Below are 20,500 nucleotides of genomic sequence, written 5' to 3' on the forward strand. Positions count from 1 at the left end.
ACACAAGAAAGGCAGTTGTGTGAAATGTATAAATAGTGCAAAAACAGAAGACAATAACAGCATGTGAAAAATCCCCTGTATTCACCAAGAACCTAACTGGCACATAATGTTCAAAGGGAAACTGGTTCAACTCTTCCTTTATCAAGCTTCTGTCCCAGATAACATCTGTTTGAATAGTCAAAAACTTGTATGGTCGCACCACACCCTGGGAGACTAATGAAGGCTTAACTACATGCGAGTGAGGATTATTTAAACTTCTACTTCCCACTGCAGTAGGAAAATCAGGCCCAGATGTGAATTACTCAAAACATCTCTTATGCACGGATTAGGCTGTGTCAACACTATCTTTAATGATCTATAATACACAAGAAGACTATTTTAATAGCATAGAACACTATCTCTAATGATCTGTAATACACAACGAGACTAGATTAATTGCATAGCACTCAATGAAATTAATTTTTCATTATCCCACCCTCCACCCTCCCAACAAATCATTACAAGAGATCATCTGTACAGTTCATGTTCTTTAAAACACAAATAATGCAGTGAGAGGTCAAAAAAGAAGGTATGTAGAGGGTAACTGGTAGGAGATCTCTTATCTGTAAATAAAAAGACCATACATTATAGAATGGCTAATTAAGAAATACTTAAAAAGCATTCAACAAAAGCAAAATGAAAAAAAATGCTTGGTTTTAGAATACGTTCTGAAAACACAAAACTAATACTAATGTGTGGTCATTAAATAATAGCCACCCTCTTGTCATGGTTTACAGACAATAAAGAAAGAACACTAAGTAGCTATTTATATATGTGATTACGTGTTTTGCCTGTTTTCTTAATTGTATTCAAAGGCCCTGAAGGATGATCAGACAGAAAAAATAACAAATTTCGAAAAGAATATTGCTAAGCACAACATGTTTGAACACATCACAAATGCATTTCAATGAAGAGTTAACTGCAGAAGAACAAAGTAAAATTGAATTTTTCTTTTATTGAATATTTTCTTTTCTTTCATCCTCCATGTTCTCCCAATTTTGAACACCCAATTGTATATCAGGACCCTCATAATCATATCAAAGCTGGACCCTTGGCTATCGATCTGGTTGAGTGCAGACGACAAGAATATGCTGTTCTTCAAGGCGTTGGTCTAGTACAGCAATAAACCAGAGGAAGCCACAGCAAATGCAGCTAACAGAGGGACTCGTAGGCACCTCATCCACTAGCACTAGGTCGCTAGACAACGATGAGACACGGATCCCTAGTGACTGAACCCTCTCTGACACTGGGCATCAAGGCCAACAATTATGCTTTGCCCTGAGGGGCTAGAAGCCACAGTATGGCACAGGCACGGTCTGGATTTGCTCTGAAGTGCTCTGTGTGCTGAAATAAATCACACAGCCTGTGCTGACCGCATGGAGAAGGATATTCTTTGCTGCTGCCTCTAAACCCATATTTGCTACTTGCTGCTGGGTAATGCAGACCCCTTTTTTGCCAATGTTTTATTTGCCACGGTCAGCGTTTGGACCAACTGGCAGGCTCACAGACTCTAAGCCGGTTGGGTGGCAGGTGACATTCTTCTTCATTGGTCTCAGGCTGGCATGAGGAGGAACTATTTCTGCTATGGTGCTCCGTTCCATCCACATACACACAAAATATACCCTTGTCACAGACAGGTTGTGACTGGATTTTGGATGAACAGTAATTCCGTTCGTGCTTTTGTCACCTCAAGGTAGAAATGTTTCTGGCTCCTTTGGGCCTGTCACTGGGAACAAACTGCATCCCAAATCCTGTTCAGGAATGACACATCATGGAAACTAGAACATGTCATGTCGGCCATTGTCAGTCGTTGAGAGGAGCAAAGTAATGTGTACTGAAGGCAGGCCCTTCCCTGCCTCTGAGGCCATATGGAAAGAGTAAGAAAATATCCAGGGGTTTGCATGTTTAAACATATGCACTGAAACAAGAAAAAATTGTGAACCAATCACAGCACATGTTACAACGATACCACGCCCCGGGGCAGCTGCTGTGCTGGAGGGGGGAGGGATTCAGCTGATGCCTGAGAGCCTGTGCTATGCCTGACTACAATATACCTTTTGTGAGCTTTTTTATTGTGGTGGCTTCGAGCAAACCGGCTGACCTCAGCTCAAAGACAAAATGCACTGATCCAACACCCTACTGAGAACAAAGAAACGATGGTCAGCCAGAGCTCGGGTGGTGCATGTTCCCACTCAGGAGCTGCCACCAGCAGTTGCGCAAAACTCGCCTCGAATCCCCTGAAGTTGGGAGCCGAAGGGGTGGCGGGGAACTTTGGTGAAAAAAGGAAGAAAGAGTGAGATGGAGAGAGCGATCACGTGGGTACTCACGTCCTCGTCCTTCTCCAGCTCCAGGCCCATCTCCTGCAGGTTGCATTCGAACTCCTCACGACGGAAGACCTTGTCGTCCTCGTGGTAGTCCATGCTGTGCTCCTGCGCGGCGATCTCGGGGTCGTTGCGGGGTGGCGGGGCGCGGGCGCGCCGGATGCTGCGGGCGAGCGCGCTATCCATGATGCGGGACGAGTGCCGGCGGGAGCGGGAGCTTCCGGGCTTCTTCACGTGGTAGGTGAGAACGTAGTCCACCCGCCGCTCCCCGTCCCGGAAGTAGAGGCCCTGCCGGCATTGTGTGCTCCCCTCGGACGTCAGGGGGTTTAGCAGCTGGGGAGAACGGGGAGGGCAATGCATCAGACAGGCTGGGGAGGTCCCGGCGATGTGTGCTGCCGTGTGTGCGGTGTGCGTGAGCGCGTGTGTGCGGGACATCGCTAATGCCATCGTGAAAGGCACGGGTTCGCGACAGCCAGAGAGGGGGTCAAGGTGGAAAACTCGGTTTTCCTCTGTAGTGACCTGAACCCTCTGGATTCCCGCGGGCTTCTGGGAAATGTGCACCTGGGAAGTGAACACTCACCTTTTGACCCTCAGATTTGCAAGACAAGCAGGATAAGCAAGCAGCTTAGGAATTAGGATGTTGGGGTAATATATACAGTATATAGCAAAATAAGGATGAAATGAATTTGACCTTGAACTACTGACAAAACAAAACTGCTGAAGATAATGCTGTAAGTTTTGGATAATGCCAGTGATGTTAATATTCAAATTGTCTTACCAGGTTTGTCACTTAAGACTTCAGATTTGATTGTAGTACAGGTTAACAATGACCTCCCAACATTAAAACTACAAATAGCCACTAAACAGAGGCAACAACCTTCATAAAAATGTTAAATCGTGTTCTAGTTCGTCGTGTAACTTATATACTTATCCATTAACGGTCATGCAAGTTAGCAAAATCAATGTTAACATCATGGAAACATTAAGGCTGGGCTTTTAACCTTTCTCACAGAACAGCAAATGCTGCTATCATGGCAATGTGCACATGCCCAAAAACAGAGGTCAAACCAAAGATTAGACAGCAAACCTCAAATAGGATATTGTGATTAAGTTACACACACATGCAGTACAGTATATTAATTTAATCGAGAGTAGCTATTGTTTCATGTGCAACTTGTGGCAACCTGTTAAATAAGATATGGCATAAAGCAGTAAATGTATAGACAATTTAAATGAAATGTTGTCGTTGTAATACATAGCTTAACTTTCGCAATCAAAAGCGGCTTGATTTGCAAAAGGCAATCATAGATTGAGGACTACAAGTCATCTTTCAGTTCCCTTTATTTTTGTGAAATTGAGTTTTTTCTCTTATTTTCAGAAGATTTCTGATAAAATCTACAGAAAAATACGTAAACAGCAAGCAATGCATAAGATATGAAGCTCTGGTCCGAGATTGTGTTAAATCTCAGAACAGTTTAACTATTAAATACACTGGCAATGATCTATTACAACTGGCACCCAGAATGAAAGAAAAAAATTAAAAACAGTGACAGTGTATTTCTTTTGAAATAGCAATATTAATGTTGAAACATGAGTTGTACAAATATTTTGAAATACCATCGTATTTTAGTTCAGTTACTTCCTTAGTAAAGTAAAGTTTTTTTTTTTTTACTGTATTATTAGTCATTCAAAAAAAAAAAAAAAACGATTCCAAGAAAGATACAAAGGATAGTTTGACTCAGTCGAGGCCCATGTGCCCATTTCTGGCATACAATGTCTTAAATGCTTACCAGAATATCCAGTGCCATTTGTACCCCATAGACAATGTACAATGAGTTGATAAGACTTCACACCGAATACATGGGATAATATTCTGACTTTAGCTGAAGCCAAGTGAAGGTGTCTAATAGATGCTGGGTCTGACAGCTGGTGTTGGCTCCCTTCTCTACTCTATGAAGACAATCTCCTGCGTGAGATTTTAACATAGCATGTATGCTTTTCAAGTTACTATAAGCAAGCAGACCCCAATTAAATTTAACTGGGATGTGCTGACACATTCCCTTTGATTGAAGCCCAAGAGTTGCTGTACATTTGCTTGTACGTTTGTTTTTCTTTCCATACAGTACAGAACACATACAGCATTCATTATTTTGTGTAGGCCAGTGTTATAATAAAAATGGCCAAATAGCCATAAGCTATGTACAATCAAAGATGGTTAGTTTACTTCCCTGATATATTGATCTAATTAAATGAACCCACACAGAAAAGAAAATCCAACATTCACCTAATCAATAAACTCCGCCATCTACAAAACAGCCCATTACTGATTTCCAATTGACAGACAGGCTATTTAAACAATTGGGCCTTACACAACAGCGAGAAATTGGATTTAAAGGCCTTGCATCCAACAAACTAAAGTCAAATTAAAACTAAATCTATTTAGCTACTGTGAGATATGCCAATGCTTTTAGATAAGGAAACAATACAATGAGGCTCAATGAATTTAAGTTGCTTGACAGACATAAGAAGTTGTACCTATAACAATTATCTTATATGTTCTGCACAGAACCACATCTTATAAAGTGCTAGGGCTTGATGCCATTTTGTACGGAAGGCTCTGGGCATTGTGTGGTCATCTCAGTAGCCAAACATCAAGGACAGAGCTGCCTCTGAGTATGAAACTAAAGGAGAGCAAACCCCCCGTTTGGTAAGACCAAACCTGCGGGGGTTTCCAATTTCTGGGTCTGGGTTTCTGCCTTTAATTTGTTTTGTTGTTTTATTCTGAGACAAAGATAATCACAGCGCTGGCTAAAATATTCTGCATTCCATCTTTAAAATGTGCCCGTAGAGATGTTTTTTTTATGGTGACAGGGTAACTCATTCTGACACAGTGAGGGAATGTCACTTTGGATACATCATATTGACATGATCTTGTCATGGGGGATTATTCTTTCATGAGGACAGTGCCCAAGGATCCTACTCTACATCTAGTACACAAAAGCACTCACTCAAGCATTACAAAAAAATATTTCCACAATTCTTAAGACAGCAATCTCTTGTCAACTATCATCCACATTAACAAAAAATGTATTGAACTTGATTCTTAAAAGACCTACAATGCTTTTCACACTTCGGAACCTTACGGTACCTTAGTTTTATACCTTATATAAAACATTGTCACATACTGTAGGTACAAGTTATATAAAGATTGGCTACCAAAAAGGGCCACAGGCTTTGCCATTTAAAATGTTTGTTCATCTTTATATTTACAACTTGATAAAAGCCTTACTGAAAATAGAAGCTCTGACTGGCAACCCCCCTATAATAAATTACACCTGTAGTGACATTTTAAAGCTAAGGTATACATGTTTGCTATTAGCATGTGGCACCTTTTTCTGATGAGGCAGGTATGCTGAAGACTGAAAAATGTTTGAGTGCGAAAATTTTTGAAGACAGCAACTGAAATGATTTTAGTCTACTACACTGCCAGTTTTATCATCAGGCTGAAATAAGAATGTACAATAACTAATATTAACTTTAGCTGCCATATTAGCTGCCGTAATAATGTTAAATGTGACCACTGTACACATTTGTTTAAAAAGCAGCTTTGATTATCAAACACAGCGCAAACGCGAGAACCGTGGGCTTTTAATATATCAGTTGGTGAGGTCACAGAATAAGTCCAGTCCCAAATATAGCTGCATGTGTTTATAACTGGTTCGTATTACATAAAGCCGAAAAATGTCATCCTGGAAAATAAAGAGAAAAGACACAAAAATCAAATATCAACAAAAGCAGCCTTGAAAAACCACTGGCTGGTCCCACTGGAGAACATGTGTCCGTCTGCTCCAAGCAGGAAGATGGAGCAAAGTTCACTTCTCACAGGAAACTTGAGGATGTGGTCTAATCACCCAGTGGCTGACTTATAATTTGAGAAACATGCCACCCATTCGCCACCCTCCCCCCCCCCAAAAAAAAAAAAAACTAAAACAATGAACACCTGAGCTACTTGCTGTTACCATTTTGTCATTTTCAAAATTATCTTCTATTAAATATTAATCGTCTATATTTTCATATTGACCTTGACAATGACAATTGACTATGCTGAATGCATTCATCAACTTAGGTTAGTCTTCTGACCTTCTGTATCAGACTGAAACTGAGTCAGCACCATAAAGGGGCCTAAGGGGCCAAGCCCAGCACAGCTCTTTTATTATATGTGCAGATAAGTACATAAGACCTTTAAATAGATTAGAAGGTCATTATGAGAAACAATTCTCAAAATGAATAGACTTAGGGCATACCATGATCACTGTATTGCATAATGATGCATTTAAAAGGAGAAACACTGAAAATAGTTTAATATGTTAGATAGCTTTCTTAATGCTGACTCACTTCACATTTTCCAGCAAAAGACAAATATATTCGGATCTATTGTAATTATTCATTATAAAACGGAGCACATATGCTTATAGGTATAGTTGCAATATTTGAACCAAATGTATGTTGTCCAAGTGAACAAAGCATTTACAGGTTTGGCCAATTCTGCTCATTCCTGGCAGAGAAAGAATGAGCAAAAGGTTAAATCAGAGAGTTCCAACAAAACTTTATTTTGAACCGTAACTTATTTTATATACAAACTAAACTTTCCCCTTTTGTTCCTTCCACGGCTCCAAAAGATTCATATGGGCTCATATTGGGCTCCTAACAGCTGCTTTTCAAGCTAAACGCATAAAAAAAACACCCCGGCAAATGACCTTTATTTTAGCACCACGGGTAGAAATACCATGGTCGTAGCTACATTGGATGTTATTCACTCACGATTTGAACCCACATCCAAGGTCCATAATAAGAATGAATCCACTCAGAATGAACATTAACATGCTAAAGGGACAGCAGAAATGCAATTACATGGATGATGTGCCCCTCTTTGCTCTTTGTGTTCTGAAGACTAACCATCACTACTCTGCAGGGCACTCCCAATCTAGGATCGCTCTTATCATTTGAATCCTTGTTCCTGTAGCACTTCCATGTTACACTTGTATCTCCATCCAGGACTTATATTGCACTTTTATCGTTATCTTGATGTAGCTCATTGTCGCACCTCCTAGTTTGACTTACCATAACTTTCTGACCTAGCTTATGCTTACTGTGTGAACTGGACTTGTGTTCATGGCTATGGACAACTAACAAAATGAGTATTGTACCTCATTGGACCTGGGTTTTGTAGTTGTTCCAATGACCTTCGGAATGTACTTACTGTATGTCACTTTAGATGAAAGTGTCTGGCAAATAAAAGTAATGTAATGTTCACAGACTCGGTGCTCGATTTGGGATGTACCGTTAGGCGTGATATAACGCAGGATTTCACCCTCCCTGCCAACACTGCCCCGGCCACACTGGCCGGAAAAATGGTTGCGCAATGGTGGCAGGTGATGAGGTGACCCTGTCCAGTCTCAATCTCTAAGCTTCTGTTGCCGAGGGTGACTATGACAAGTACACATGACGAGCAATGAAATGCCAGTGCTTTCTCCCTACACAAATCATTGTAAACTAGATCACTGCTTCAAACTCTTATTTCTGGTAACATCCAGAATTTTCATGAATTACGACATGTGACAAGTGCAATACAGGCACCCTTCCTACCGCAACTCCCCTCCCCCGGGGTGGCAATGTATCATAATGGTTAAAGAACTGGCCTTGCAACTCTGAGGTCAAAGCACCAATTCCCACAAGTAGCACTCTTGCTGCAACCTCAGGCAATTACTTGAATTGCTTCAGAAAATATCCAGCTGCTTAAATGGATTGTATGTTAAGAATGTAAGTGGTACAAGCTGCTCTAGATGAGAGCGTCTGCTAAATGCTTTAAATGTAAAGGAACTTCAGGGATATTTCCCCCAGGGCCAACATCAGTTTTTTGTTTCTGTACATAAGCTTAATATGCTGGCTAACCGGTACTGAAAATGATGACTTACGATGGAGCCCGGCTGGACATAACCAATATCTTCAATGCCCTTGATGTTGATGATGTCCACCCCTTTCTCTCTGCTGGGCACCTGGGTGTATTTCTCATTCGTCTTCATGGTAGATAACTGTTCCAGCTCTGGGAGGTGATTTCCTGAGCGATTGTGAACCAAAAAGGTTTTACCTGCGAGTAAGACAGAAAAAGGGTTTACTAGCAGCCCGTGACACCCACTGTGGGATTTGAGCACTCCAAGTGAACATCCATTTTGGAGTTTCTAATCTAACTCAACATCAGCATGGATCCCTGGATCTAATAGATCAGTGCTGGCGAACACTGGTCCAGGACAGCTACACGGTTTGTTGGTTTTCACTATAACATCAATTACCAGTTCAGACCCAAGAAGAAAGATGAGGTAGGTTAACTTTGGAATTAACCACTCCTGAGTAACACCAAAAACAGCTGACCCTGTGGCTCTCCAGGACTACAGTTTGCCAGCCTTGCGTTGCTCTGTTAGCTGTTACTACTCAAGTGTCTGGACATCAATTAGAAGAGAAAATGTCTTGAGTTCAGGTGCAAGTCTCCAGTTTCAAGCTACTAAATTAGCCACTGGGTATAAATCACAGGTCAGAATCTGAAACACTATGTTATGAAGATGACATATTTTACTTGTGGAATAATGACATTGTTTGAAAGGTACACAGCTGTCTATTGCTGCAATGCCAGCCTGTCAGACATTTAGCATGGCATCATAACATGTCCATGGCTATCATTACATTTGGAACTAGGCGTAGATGAAAGACACTTTATCCAGCATGAGTCCATCTAATCCATGGCCATGTTTCAAAATGAAGGCTGCAATGTGAAAACCACATCTACTAGAAGCATTGACAGTGACAGATGCATATTATGACCACAGTCTCTCTACCTGTTGCGAAACAGAAATGGTCAGCACATTTTTTAAAAAGTGAACATTATACACTTTAACCTATCAACAACAAAAACATTATTCAGGCCTATATTTTAAGATATGTTTGGTAACATTAATATAGATCCAGAAAAAAGGTATGCTACATGTTCAAAAATGCACTGAAATGATCTTGATTCCTCGAATATTGAGTTTCATAGTGTAACTGAGGGTCTGTAGCTAGTGCAATTATTAACTGTCAGGTGAGTGCAGTTAAAGATCCGTTTGCCTCTCGAGGCTGCTTCGCTGTCAATTTGTAAGTGAGCATCCTCACTGATAAGCTACAGTCCAGCTGCTTTTCGTTAAGCTCATATCGTTGCCTTGAAGCTTGCTCCCCAAGCGGACTTGTATTGACTGTTGATTTTCGACGCTGGGCTGCAGTCCAGTTGTATGCTTAGGTCGTTAGAAAAAAAACTAGAGAACAAGTCTCCGTGGGAATGAATGCTTTAAAAACAGCACAAGAAGGAGGAACTTCCTTAAGTCTAATATTAGTATCGCTTCTCCGCGGAATTCGGATATGTGGCTTTACAAGTACGAGTTCATGTTGGCAGTATTCTTTTCTGGGCTTCAGAAAAATAAAAATATCACACCATGTACCCTACTTTTAAAACAGAAAACTTGCGATTTAGCCAGCTTTGAAGAATACAAGGTTATTAAAATCAAATAGACGCTCCAGGAATGTAGGATATTAAACTTCAGAACCTCTGCCGTATTAGGGTAAATAAATATAGTAAGCAATATTATTTACATCCCCATATTCATACACACATATTTTTTATCAGAATATACAATAACACAGAGAAAAACAGAATTTGTTAGTGTTTATTCCAAATGTGTGATTCTTCTATATATGTTGCTTATAAAAGCTAATAATTTATTCTAATTTAAAAAAAAATCATTATCATTAAATACGAGATACATAATATTCCTACCAGATGCTTTGGAATGATTTTGCATGCTTTTCCTCGGACCCGTTCCATTTCCATCCATTCTTTTATTTTTATTTTTTACCAGTGCACGCTGCTCAGTTTTAAATTCCCAGTAGAGCCTTACAGTTTCCCTCTCTCGCTTTGTAGTGCCGTTACACTGTTCCTGTTAATTTCTTTCGTACACCAGAGGGTTCAATTCCGTAAATGTCCGGAGATGGAACTTTCGCCAGCTTTTCTTCTTGAGCATCGCCCACTCCTACTGGACTGACACCGCGTAATCTACATAAAAAAAGGAAAATGTCTTTCCCAAACTCCACTGAAATGCAGCAAGTTAACCTTTTGAAAAGAATAATACAATGCGGTCCCTTTTACAGGACTCGGTCTTGTGAAATACAGTGACGATAAATAGGCTACATTAAGACATTAAAATAGGCTGTGTGGTAGGATCAGCTACATAAACTAAGACGACAAACGAGAGGCGACAGCTACTGTTAGGCTACTGTAGGCTTGTGCGAAGCAACATTACAGTAGCCTATGACACGAATACACACAGTACGAAACAAAGACCCCATGTGATGTTTAAAAATAGTCACAACAGGTCGCTGTGGACAGCCTAATCAAAATAACGTTTATTTGAGAAATGCATTAATCTCCTTTACATCTATCACACTGCTGCCTGAATACGGATTGCCACTGTGTTTATATCAAGGATTTGCTCTCAGTTCAAGAAATAGGCTTTCCTGCAAAATGATCTCTTATGCTCTTCATTTTCTTCTCATTATTATTATTATTATTATTATTATTATTACATCTAAGTACTGAGGCGTTTAAAAATATGTCCCACTGTCAAATAGGTATGGGGCCTTATTTGAGATGTGTTAATATGATTCCTTGAATTCGTTGGTAAGCTGTGGAGTCTTCAAGTCTTAGAGTCAGTACAATTAACCAAATCAGAGTACATCAAAGGCATTGCGTTTTAGATTTCACCTTCCTATTGGTTCGCTGAGTGGCTCCAGAGTGACCGAGACAGGTGAAGCGTACAGTGAAAACTAACTAATGTCACATGCTTGTCGTGCAGCAGGATTAGTAGCCCTTTGACAACCTTGCAATGGAATGGGCATCTCAAAGGTTCGATCACTAAATCATGTATCAACGATGAGGGAAAGCAATTGTATCAGTGGAAGCGAGGCGGACAGGATACTTTGAAAAATTGAAACGCATCACATTTTTGGGTTACAACTCAACCTGAATAGGCGCCTCGACTTTAAAAACGCGTAGGCTATTCTTTATGGTCCCATGTTTATCACCACTGGAAATAATAGTCATTAACATATGCGAGCAAATAGCGAAAGTATTCAATACTTTGAATGTATGGATCTATTCTAATATCCACAAATCATTTGGAGAATATTTAGCAACAGGTGTGTCTCGTTTGAATTCTTTAGATTCGCGCTTGAGGGCGCTCTGGAGCCCTAAAGTTTCCAGGTTTACCCTAACCTGCATTTTCCAACCGTAATCCCAGAGACCCCCGTTTTTCATTTAGTCCAAATTCTTTTCCGTTGATAGAATAAGAATGATTGGCATATCTGCTCTTAATGGTCTGCAACCCTTGCGAAAGGTGAATTCTGTTAAACACGTGTGCATATTAGTTAAAAGACGACAGCACAAGTTGTTTCTCAATCTGCGCTCATATCGAAAAGCTACACTGAAAACATTCTGGATAGCTGTCTAATTAGCTGTTACATGGGTAATTGAAGGCTTATCATTTAACAATAAATGTACGAAACTGAGCACATCCACACCAACATCCAACTATGTTTCTGGACTTCAACTTCGTTTCAAAATAACTTATAGAAGAAAAAAAAAAACATTTAGACTCCCTGAATCATAATGTTAGAAAATATCACAAACATAGGACAACCATGTAACCCATAAGAACAGTAGACATTAAATAATGACAATTCCAGGTCAGACTTAATTTACAACCATCATTTCCCTAAGGGAAATTATTTATAATCATTGTTATGTGGTACACAAACCAGTTCGAAGCACTTCTAGGCAATACTCATGTATCCATTTACCATGTTACATTATGTATAGCCATTTTCTGACAGCAATAAACAGATTTATTCTTACGACCGACTATACCAGGTGGCTCGGTGTGATTAATTCACAGCTCAGCAAGACAACTATTTCCAAATGAACACTTCAGCACGGAGCCAGCAAGATGGATCTCAGTTCAGTTTTATAATAGAACCTTCAATTCGTGATTAAAACATTCACGTGCACGCAGCTTGCCTACTATACTATATCGCTTTCATTCATATCTACAGTTGGAAACGCATAACTGTTACATACGTGACACACAATAGCACTGTCCTGCAAACATTAAATCATAAAATAGAAAAAATCGTATTTACCTCACCTTAATGAAATACGTTAGATGTACAAGACGTCCAATCTACAGGTAGTCTAACACAAATCCATAGCGACCACGTAGCCTCACCGCCTTCAGAGAGCAGTATACCGTGCGTTCACCAACCAGCACACGAACCTGTCTTCCAAAGGGATTGACAGAGTAAGAGGAATGAGGAAATGATCATCTTTGTTGACGTTTCTCGTGTAGACGATCTAAGTTAGCAACCTACCTGCGTGTAGTGCGGGCAATTAAAAAATGAAACGAAAGAAAGCAGATAAGAAACCGCGTGGATACAGCAGCTGTAGTTCAGCAATGCCACCTGTCGTTGTATTTATTTATTTATTTAAACTAGGGATTCCAAGTCGTGTATGGGCAGGTACTACTGAATGGTGGGAGGGCCAGATGTTATCGCCGCACCTGGCTTCATTTTTGGAGTGTACAAGCATTAACGTGACAACGAAATTATAAGAGGTTAGACTGCACTTCTTGAATATTGTATGCGAAAAACACAACCATATGGACAAATTTATAATAAAAAGCGAAGTTACTTAAAATTGAACAAAGATTACAAACAATAAAATAAAAAATAAAAAAAAGGTCAAAAGGTTTGAGAAAAACATACGGCCATACTGCAATGTTAACAGCGAAAACTAATTACGTCTACATGTCTATTTGAGGAAATTTTCCTACGGACCAACTAACATTGGTCACTGCGGAGATGCAAAACATATTCAAAACCGTGACACATCACAGTGTATATCTCTGATAGAAAACCCTCAATTAATTTATTTTGTAGATTCAGAATTCTTCTGCCTACTTGGTTCTTCCCTGCATTGTTTTCCCATGCCATTTAGTAATGAAAGAGAATACCTCAATATATTCATTTTGTTTAATTAATTGAAATGAGATTATCTGGGTCTTGCAGATGTTTTGTACATAAGTGAAGATGAATACAACCCCTAAGTCATCAGCTGACTCAATGTGCCTATACCTGTTCCACCTTTGTCTCTACATACCTGGGAAACATGACCCGGGGGCATCATCTATACCACAAAATACTGCTGGTTCCAGGAGCATTAACCATTCATAACTTTCCCAAAATGCTCCAGCAAATTAGGCAAATAAATGAGGCACCGTAATATAATTTCCTAGTTAAAGGAAGAATACAAGCTTGCAAGAGCACACCCCTGTAAAATTATGCTATCATTTGACACACAAGACAGCAAATTCCCTTTTCATAGCAGTGTTATTGTAAATGTCTTGAGCTTTGCTGTTTCATATTCAGGGGCTCAAAACCCTACATGCATTGATCTGTCAAGTATAGCATTAGGTTGTCTGTTGTGCATTCTTTTTCTTTTTTGAAAAAATAAAATATGGATGAGGGCATCAAATGCTTACAAAGATTAAATACACAAGGTTTTGGACACATCCTTATAAGACAACTCTCGAATCAAATATCAGAATTACACAAATCAAATTGAGCTAATTAATTAGAAAATGACAGCACAAAATTAACTGCTTGAAAGATCTCCACCAGACTGTCAATAGGCATGCTGGAGGAGGGGGGGGGGGGGGGGGCATTTAGACAGGCTGTGTTCCAAAAACCACAACTACATGCCACTCCTCCTGAAATAGCACTCATGAAGCACTATGAGTCATTAAGTAAATTGAATCCATTTCCAATTTGCCTTTATGGTTTCCAAGAAACTCAGGATGTATTTGAAAATAAACTGTGAAAATAAAGAGCTCATTAACCATTTTTGAGACCAGGAACTTAGTGCAGGATAGCATGCAATAAATACGTCCTGATACGACTCATTGCACACGATTGATCTAACCGCCATCATAAAAAGACCACAGTGCGAACTTAAGCTATGCTTTCCTGCCTTGCTCTCATTTATAGCTGGTTGCCACCCTTCTGACACATGACCAGAGGGTGGTCTTTATGGCTGGCACACCCAGCACTGCGTAGTATATTTGCATTAATGAAAATGAAATTTATAGGCAATGTAAATTACTGATAACTGCCAAAACAGTTTAAAGACAAAAGTACTTTTTCAGGTTGACAGCTTGTTACAGTTTTGAGTCTACAGTTTTGAGGTTAAAGGTTAGCATGCTGACACGAGAGGAGGAAGCATTATTTAAACTTTGACAGCAGAAAGCAGAGCTTATTTAACTTGCAGGGTTCTAAATGGCCTGAACTACATGGAAAATTGCAAGACTGCAAAAAAAAAAATATTATAATAATAAAACAGCTTTTTAGTGCGTATACTATGATTCAGCATCACACGTCCTTTCATTTTCATGTACCCTGAATGGTTTTCATCTGTATTTCATTGACAAAATGTTATCACTTCTATGAATACTCCCAGTCCGATTTCTCTCCCAGTATCTAATATTTTTAAAGATTTTTAAAGTTTTTTAAGATTCAGAAGTTTCTGCATCATCGTATTGTGAAATAAGGAATTCAGAGGTTCTCCCTGCAGTATTCATAGCAAAACTTCATTGCCTGTCATTTCCCCCTGTCCTTTCATTTTCTTATTTGGGAACATGAAATCACTTTGGTTCCTCCAGACCCTCAGAGATCCTCACTGAGTGATGAATTATGAGTCATCCACAGAAGGCACTGCTGGAGAATGGCATCGTGGGAAGTTCCTGTCTGTTTGGCGAAAAAAACGGTTTCCCATCCTGAAACCTGACTCTGAGAAACGCTATTCTCCACATGCAACATGGCTCCCCAAAGGCTAGGCACAGCCTGCACCACTTCCTGCCATGTTAAATAACACCTCTGTATCTGATGCTCAGAAGAGGTTGCAAAAACTCATTTAAACATGATAGTGAGTAAAATTGCAGAACAGCGACATGGCCTAGGAGATAATATGGCTGTAATGGTAATGTATTTGACTAGATAAAGACTGCTCACATTGGTGTATGTGTTGCACATTCAGAGACCCATAAAGGGTTCAGTGCTGTGGGGGTTACATTGCACAACTGATAATATACTTTTTACCATGGTTGATTTATATCATGTATTATATAATATAATATAATTGCCATAATTCCACAGCACAGACTTGTCATAATTTTCTACTGGGTCAGACATATTGTAGAAAAAAACAGCCACAAGCTGCTTTTACATCTGCAGGTAAAATGCAGTTTCTCAAGGGTAATTGGAAAAATCTCTCCTCGTTGGTCCCATAATAATGTTCCAGTGCCCTCCAAAATATATATATATAGTTGATGCATTTGAATTTGAAATCAAAAGATGAATATGAGACAAAAGTATAGACAATCAGCTTTTTATAGTATTTACTGTACATGCCTATATATTTGACCATTTTTACAGAAACAGAAGCAGCCATGCTTTTTCAGCCTTTCTCCACACTTTTGGCTTTCCATTGCTTTGGAGAAATTTTATTTTGGTCTCATCTGCCCATAAAACCTTGTTCTACAACTTTTCTGGCTTGTCCTTGCATGTTTTGGTGAATTATTATCTGAACTTTCGATTCTTGCCGCCGATTAAAGTTTTGCATCGTGCAGTGTAGCCTCTATAATTGAGCTATTGAACTCTTCTGTGTGCAGTGGCTTGTCATATTTTTACCCCTGCCCTCACGAGACTGCTGGTAATATCACTGACCGTTGTTTTAGGGTCTGTCTTCACAGCTCATCTGTTATCAACTGCAGTTGCCTTCCTTGGCTGACCGGAGTTTACCAGTGATTCTTTCATGGTGATATATTTGTATGTATTTTGTTCTATGTGGACCCCAGGAAGAGTAGCTGTTGCGATGGTAACAGCTAATGGGGATCCTAATAAACTAAACTAAACTTTCTTCTCCATGACCTTCCAAACTGCTGTACTTGATATACTCAGTTTCTGTGATATTCTTAATTAATTCTGCCCTCTCAGCTTATAAATTAATTGTTTTTCAGCCATAGTTAGTTCTCTCTCATGATGGTGCATGCTTTCTGACTCCAAATGCAATCTCCACAGATGAAAACAAAGACACTGACTGCTTTTTTATGTGTGACAATCCATGCAAAAGGAAACACCTGAGCAACAGTTAACACTCATCAGTCATCCAGACAGAAACACCCCCGAAGGCATTTTCAAAAAGCATACCAAACATTTGGTGATGTTAATGGATCACACACTCCATGCAGTCATTGTAAACTCTCGGTGCTGTATAGGTATGGGGTATGCCCCCGCCAAGGTGTAACTTGGCGGCATGGCATACCTGCCATCCCAATTAAGGGCCGTGCAACCAAACTGTTTATTGTTTTGATTTACTTTTAAGTTCGTCCATCAGGTTTATTTGGTACACCTGGGGGGGGGGGGGGGGAGGGCTCAAAAACAGCCTGTAAAATGTATGCGTGTATATACCATGAAATAAAATCTGACTGTAGGTAGTTTTGTCCCAAAGTTATCTTTTTATCTGAAATACAAATGCCTTAAGTACATAGCAAGAATAACAAATTTCACTCTACTGTAACCATACTTGGAGGTACTGCATAGACGACCCTTAAACGTCCCTTAACAGTGTCCTTGGCCCTGATGAACATGAGGCTGTGCCATGACTGCTGCAGTCGCCGTTGGCAACACATTGACAGAACCCCTGTGGATGCAGCTTTTGACAGGAGCAATGTGGCCAGGTCAGTGTTGTAAATGATAATTTGTTCTCATTCACTTTTACCTGGTTAAATAAAGGTTAAATAAATAAAATAAATAAATAAGACCGGTGGTCGTCAGTGTTATGTCCGACAGCCAAAACCTCCACAATACTGTTTGTTTTTTAGCAGTCTGTTTTTGGTGGCTGGGAATAGCAGGATGCTATATATAAATGACTAATCAGTTTTACAGTGAATAAAAAACATCTGTAGTCTGAACTGGTGGCGTGGGATACTTATTTATGACAGTCATCCCTTGAACAGAAAGATAACCAAGTGATCTTATTATAGCAAGAAATCCTCTCCCTCTCTAACCAATGAAAATTTGCATACGAGCATCCAATAACAATACGAGGGTTTGACAGGCAAACGAGGATTGTTGAGAGCTTTGGGTCGGGGGGGGGGGGTTAAGTGAAAAGCAAAACAGATTTTGGTTGGAGAGAAACCAAAGGAAAGAAAACAGGAAGTGGAAACTTGGGTGTCCATAAGTACAGTACAACACGCACGCAAACTGGCTCATTCAAAAGTCTCTGTCATGATTAGAACAGAAGTTTTTCCCTCAGTGATAATGGCCCCATGGCACAAATACAACTTGGTGGCACACAGAGCGAACATCTTTGTTATCAGGCACCTCATTTTTTAAGAAGCTAAAGATCCTCATTAGACCATTCAGAATCACGGGATGCTATGAAGTTCTACACTAGCTCTCTGGGGGCTTGTGGTGTGGCGTGACCTTTCAGGCAGCTGGACGTGAACATGGAAGCGCACTGCGTGTTCCAGTGAAGAGTTCACTCCGTCCCCACGGACAGCCTGCTACACAGAGGGCGCAGAAGGGCTGACGCGCTGACCAAAGGCTGTGACCACACCGGCGATCGCTCCTTACAATTTCCTCCTTTCGTACTCAACTTGGCCTGGCTGTCCGAGTTTACTCATGGTGTCTCAGCATCCCCTAGACAGTTCTGCAGTCTGCTACGTGCTAATCTGGAGACATGTACTTGCACGTACCCTGATTTGGAATACTCAGTTACGCTGTCCCATTGCTGTGACCTCTGTCAGTAAGAGAGGGAACTGTAGTGCACATGCCCTTCAGAATGTAACTCGTGTGGTATACCACACAGAAGCCTTAACCATTTGCCAGTGGTTTAAAATTAAGGGGCAGTAAATTGAAGTTCCCCATGGAAACAGCAGAATGAAATGAGCACTTCTGAAAACTGAGGACCTTGGAATGGTTTGGCCTCTTACATTTGGGGCAAAGATAGCCCTGAAACCATATTTGCTAGCAACTATGAAGACTATCAAAATTTCATGAAAAAACAGAACAAGAATTCACTGGCCAAACTTCAAGCTGCGTTAAGACTGGTTGATGAAACAATACCTAATATTTATGCAGTTGTAACTACACTGGTTACAGTAATGTTGAAGCTGAAGAACACAAACTTGGCTCAGAGTCCGAGGAGTGATTTAATTTAAAAAGACCTGCCTCTTCATGTTAGTATCTCAACAGTGTGAAGAGTGGTTGTGTGGTAAATCATAATTTCTTATTAGCGCTTGTGGCTATTAAACCTTGGCCCGGATTACGGTTTGCACTAGTGCAACCCATCGTACGTCCCAAAGCATGCTACCACACAACCAATGTGAGTGATCCACCATATACTTTTCTAAGGTACAACTTACTTTATATAGCAGCATAACATGGACACCACACATTAGTCTTGTGGATCAACGTTTTACACCATAGGAGCACTATAATCCAAAATACAGTACAGGATATATTTAACAGTAGATATTTATATAGGGCTCTATTTACAGCATATTCTGGTCTCTGGTATAGGTATGTTGTGCATAAAGATATTTTAAAGCATTATAATGCAAAAACCCATACTGCTGTATGTGGATATTTTAGCGCAGTTTTCCAAAATGATTCATTTTAACTATGTAGCTGGCTCGTTTGTGCCTATATTCTTGTTGTTCCTGAGATACTAATTTAATGTTTCTTCCTAATGGCCTTGTAGGCCACTTTACATAACAGCATCTTGGCAAATAAAAATAAACACAACAACAATAATAATAAAAAACTAATATTAAATCCATATGTAAAATGAATAAGCAAAATGATAGCAGGTATTTCTAAAAAAACTGCTTTAGATTCAGCAAAGCTGTGACTCAGTATTTTCTGGCTTTAGTCTCACTACGGTGAGCATTATGAACCAAAACACTGTTACTCTCTATAAAGTTTGGTTTATTAACCACTTCCCAAGCATTGTCCTCTTCCTGTCATAATACATAGCCTGATTAAAACAGCCAGTCCTCCTTCACCAACAGGCGTGATGAGAACTTGCTATGAAGCACTGCAGAATTGGTGGAGACACTTTCTCACAGTCATTCAATGGCCATAAGGTTTAATGAACTCCAGCTGGATGGGCGGGCAGCCTTCAGGGGTCCGATAACCACTGACCTGGGTCTCACACGATGGGAATCGGCATCAGCGCAAAGAGGGCAGGGCTAGCTACGCAGTCTGGGTTGTTTTCGACAATAAACATTTTAATGAAAACAAGCCACTCGACAAAACCGATAGCTGCCTATTCACTGTGTACAGTGTGATGTACACAGTCCCCAAAGGATAGAAATAGATTTGAGGAACAGCCTGAGAATAGTTCTACAGTTCCTCTGATTGCTTACACTGGGTAGCCCATTGTCTTTTTGAAGCAGTTGTGACAGTGAATTGCAGGGCAAATGGCAGATGGTCACACGTTTGCCCAAAGCTGCCGTGCAGAAATGGAGTCACAGAGGCACTATGGTAAGTTTCCCTATATGAAAAGTGGCAGATTCACAGACTGCTTGTGCGCCTTTAGTTGAATAATGTCCCACAGAGAAAGCCCTACAATTTACTGCCACAAAACGTGCAATGGTAGCCATTCATTATCTGAAAAACAAGGATTATTCAGTGATGTAGTGCATCCGATGTACTGTCATGCCTGAACATGCTTCTCCCTTTGGTTTCAGGGTGTCTGGCTACAGAATGTTCACTGCATTTGTCAACATGATTCTTGTCAGAAAAAAGATCTCTGGAAATGGACTCTTCTAAGTTTTTTCACTCTAAATTAGTCTAAAACAATTTCTAATCTTAATTTTCTATTTCTTTCCTTTCAGAATTTTCTATTTTATTTTCTTTTTAAGATTCAACACAAAATGATTGAA

The 20,500-nt window shown here is 40.0% G+C and overlaps 1 protein-coding gene across 6 annotated transcripts in view; it reads right to left on the reverse strand.

The window, feature by feature from the left end:
* The window catches only part of LOC135255291 (anoctamin-1-like), a 46,702-nt gene extending 33,760 nt beyond the window's left edge, over window positions 1–12,942 (reverse strand). For 3 of the 6 annotated variants that reach the window (XM_064336259.1, XM_064336260.1, XM_064336258.1), the window contains exons 1-3: window positions 10,222–10,723; window positions 8,336–8,508; window positions 2,367–2,693 (exon numbers count right to left, since the gene is read on the reverse strand). In XM_064336259.1, the coding sequence (XP_064192329.1) occupies window positions 2,367–2,693; window positions 8,336–8,508; window positions 10,222–10,279 (558 nt within the window). In that variant the 5' untranslated portion in view covers window positions 10,280–10,723. Of the gene's footprint in view, window positions 1–2,366; window positions 2,694–8,335; window positions 8,509–10,221; window positions 10,724–12,638 lie in introns of those variants that run through there. The other 3 variants (XM_064336263.1, XM_064336262.1, XM_064336261.1) reach the window with 3 other exon arrangements.
* Window positions 12,943–20,500: the final 7,558 nt, after the last annotated feature.

The sequence above is a fragment of the Anguilla rostrata genome, chromosome 5 (genome assembly GCF_018555375.3).
Source record: "Anguilla rostrata isolate EN2019 chromosome 5, ASM1855537v3, whole genome shotgun sequence".
NCBI lineage: Eukaryota > Metazoa > Chordata > Actinopteri > Anguilliformes > Anguillidae > Anguilla > Anguilla rostrata.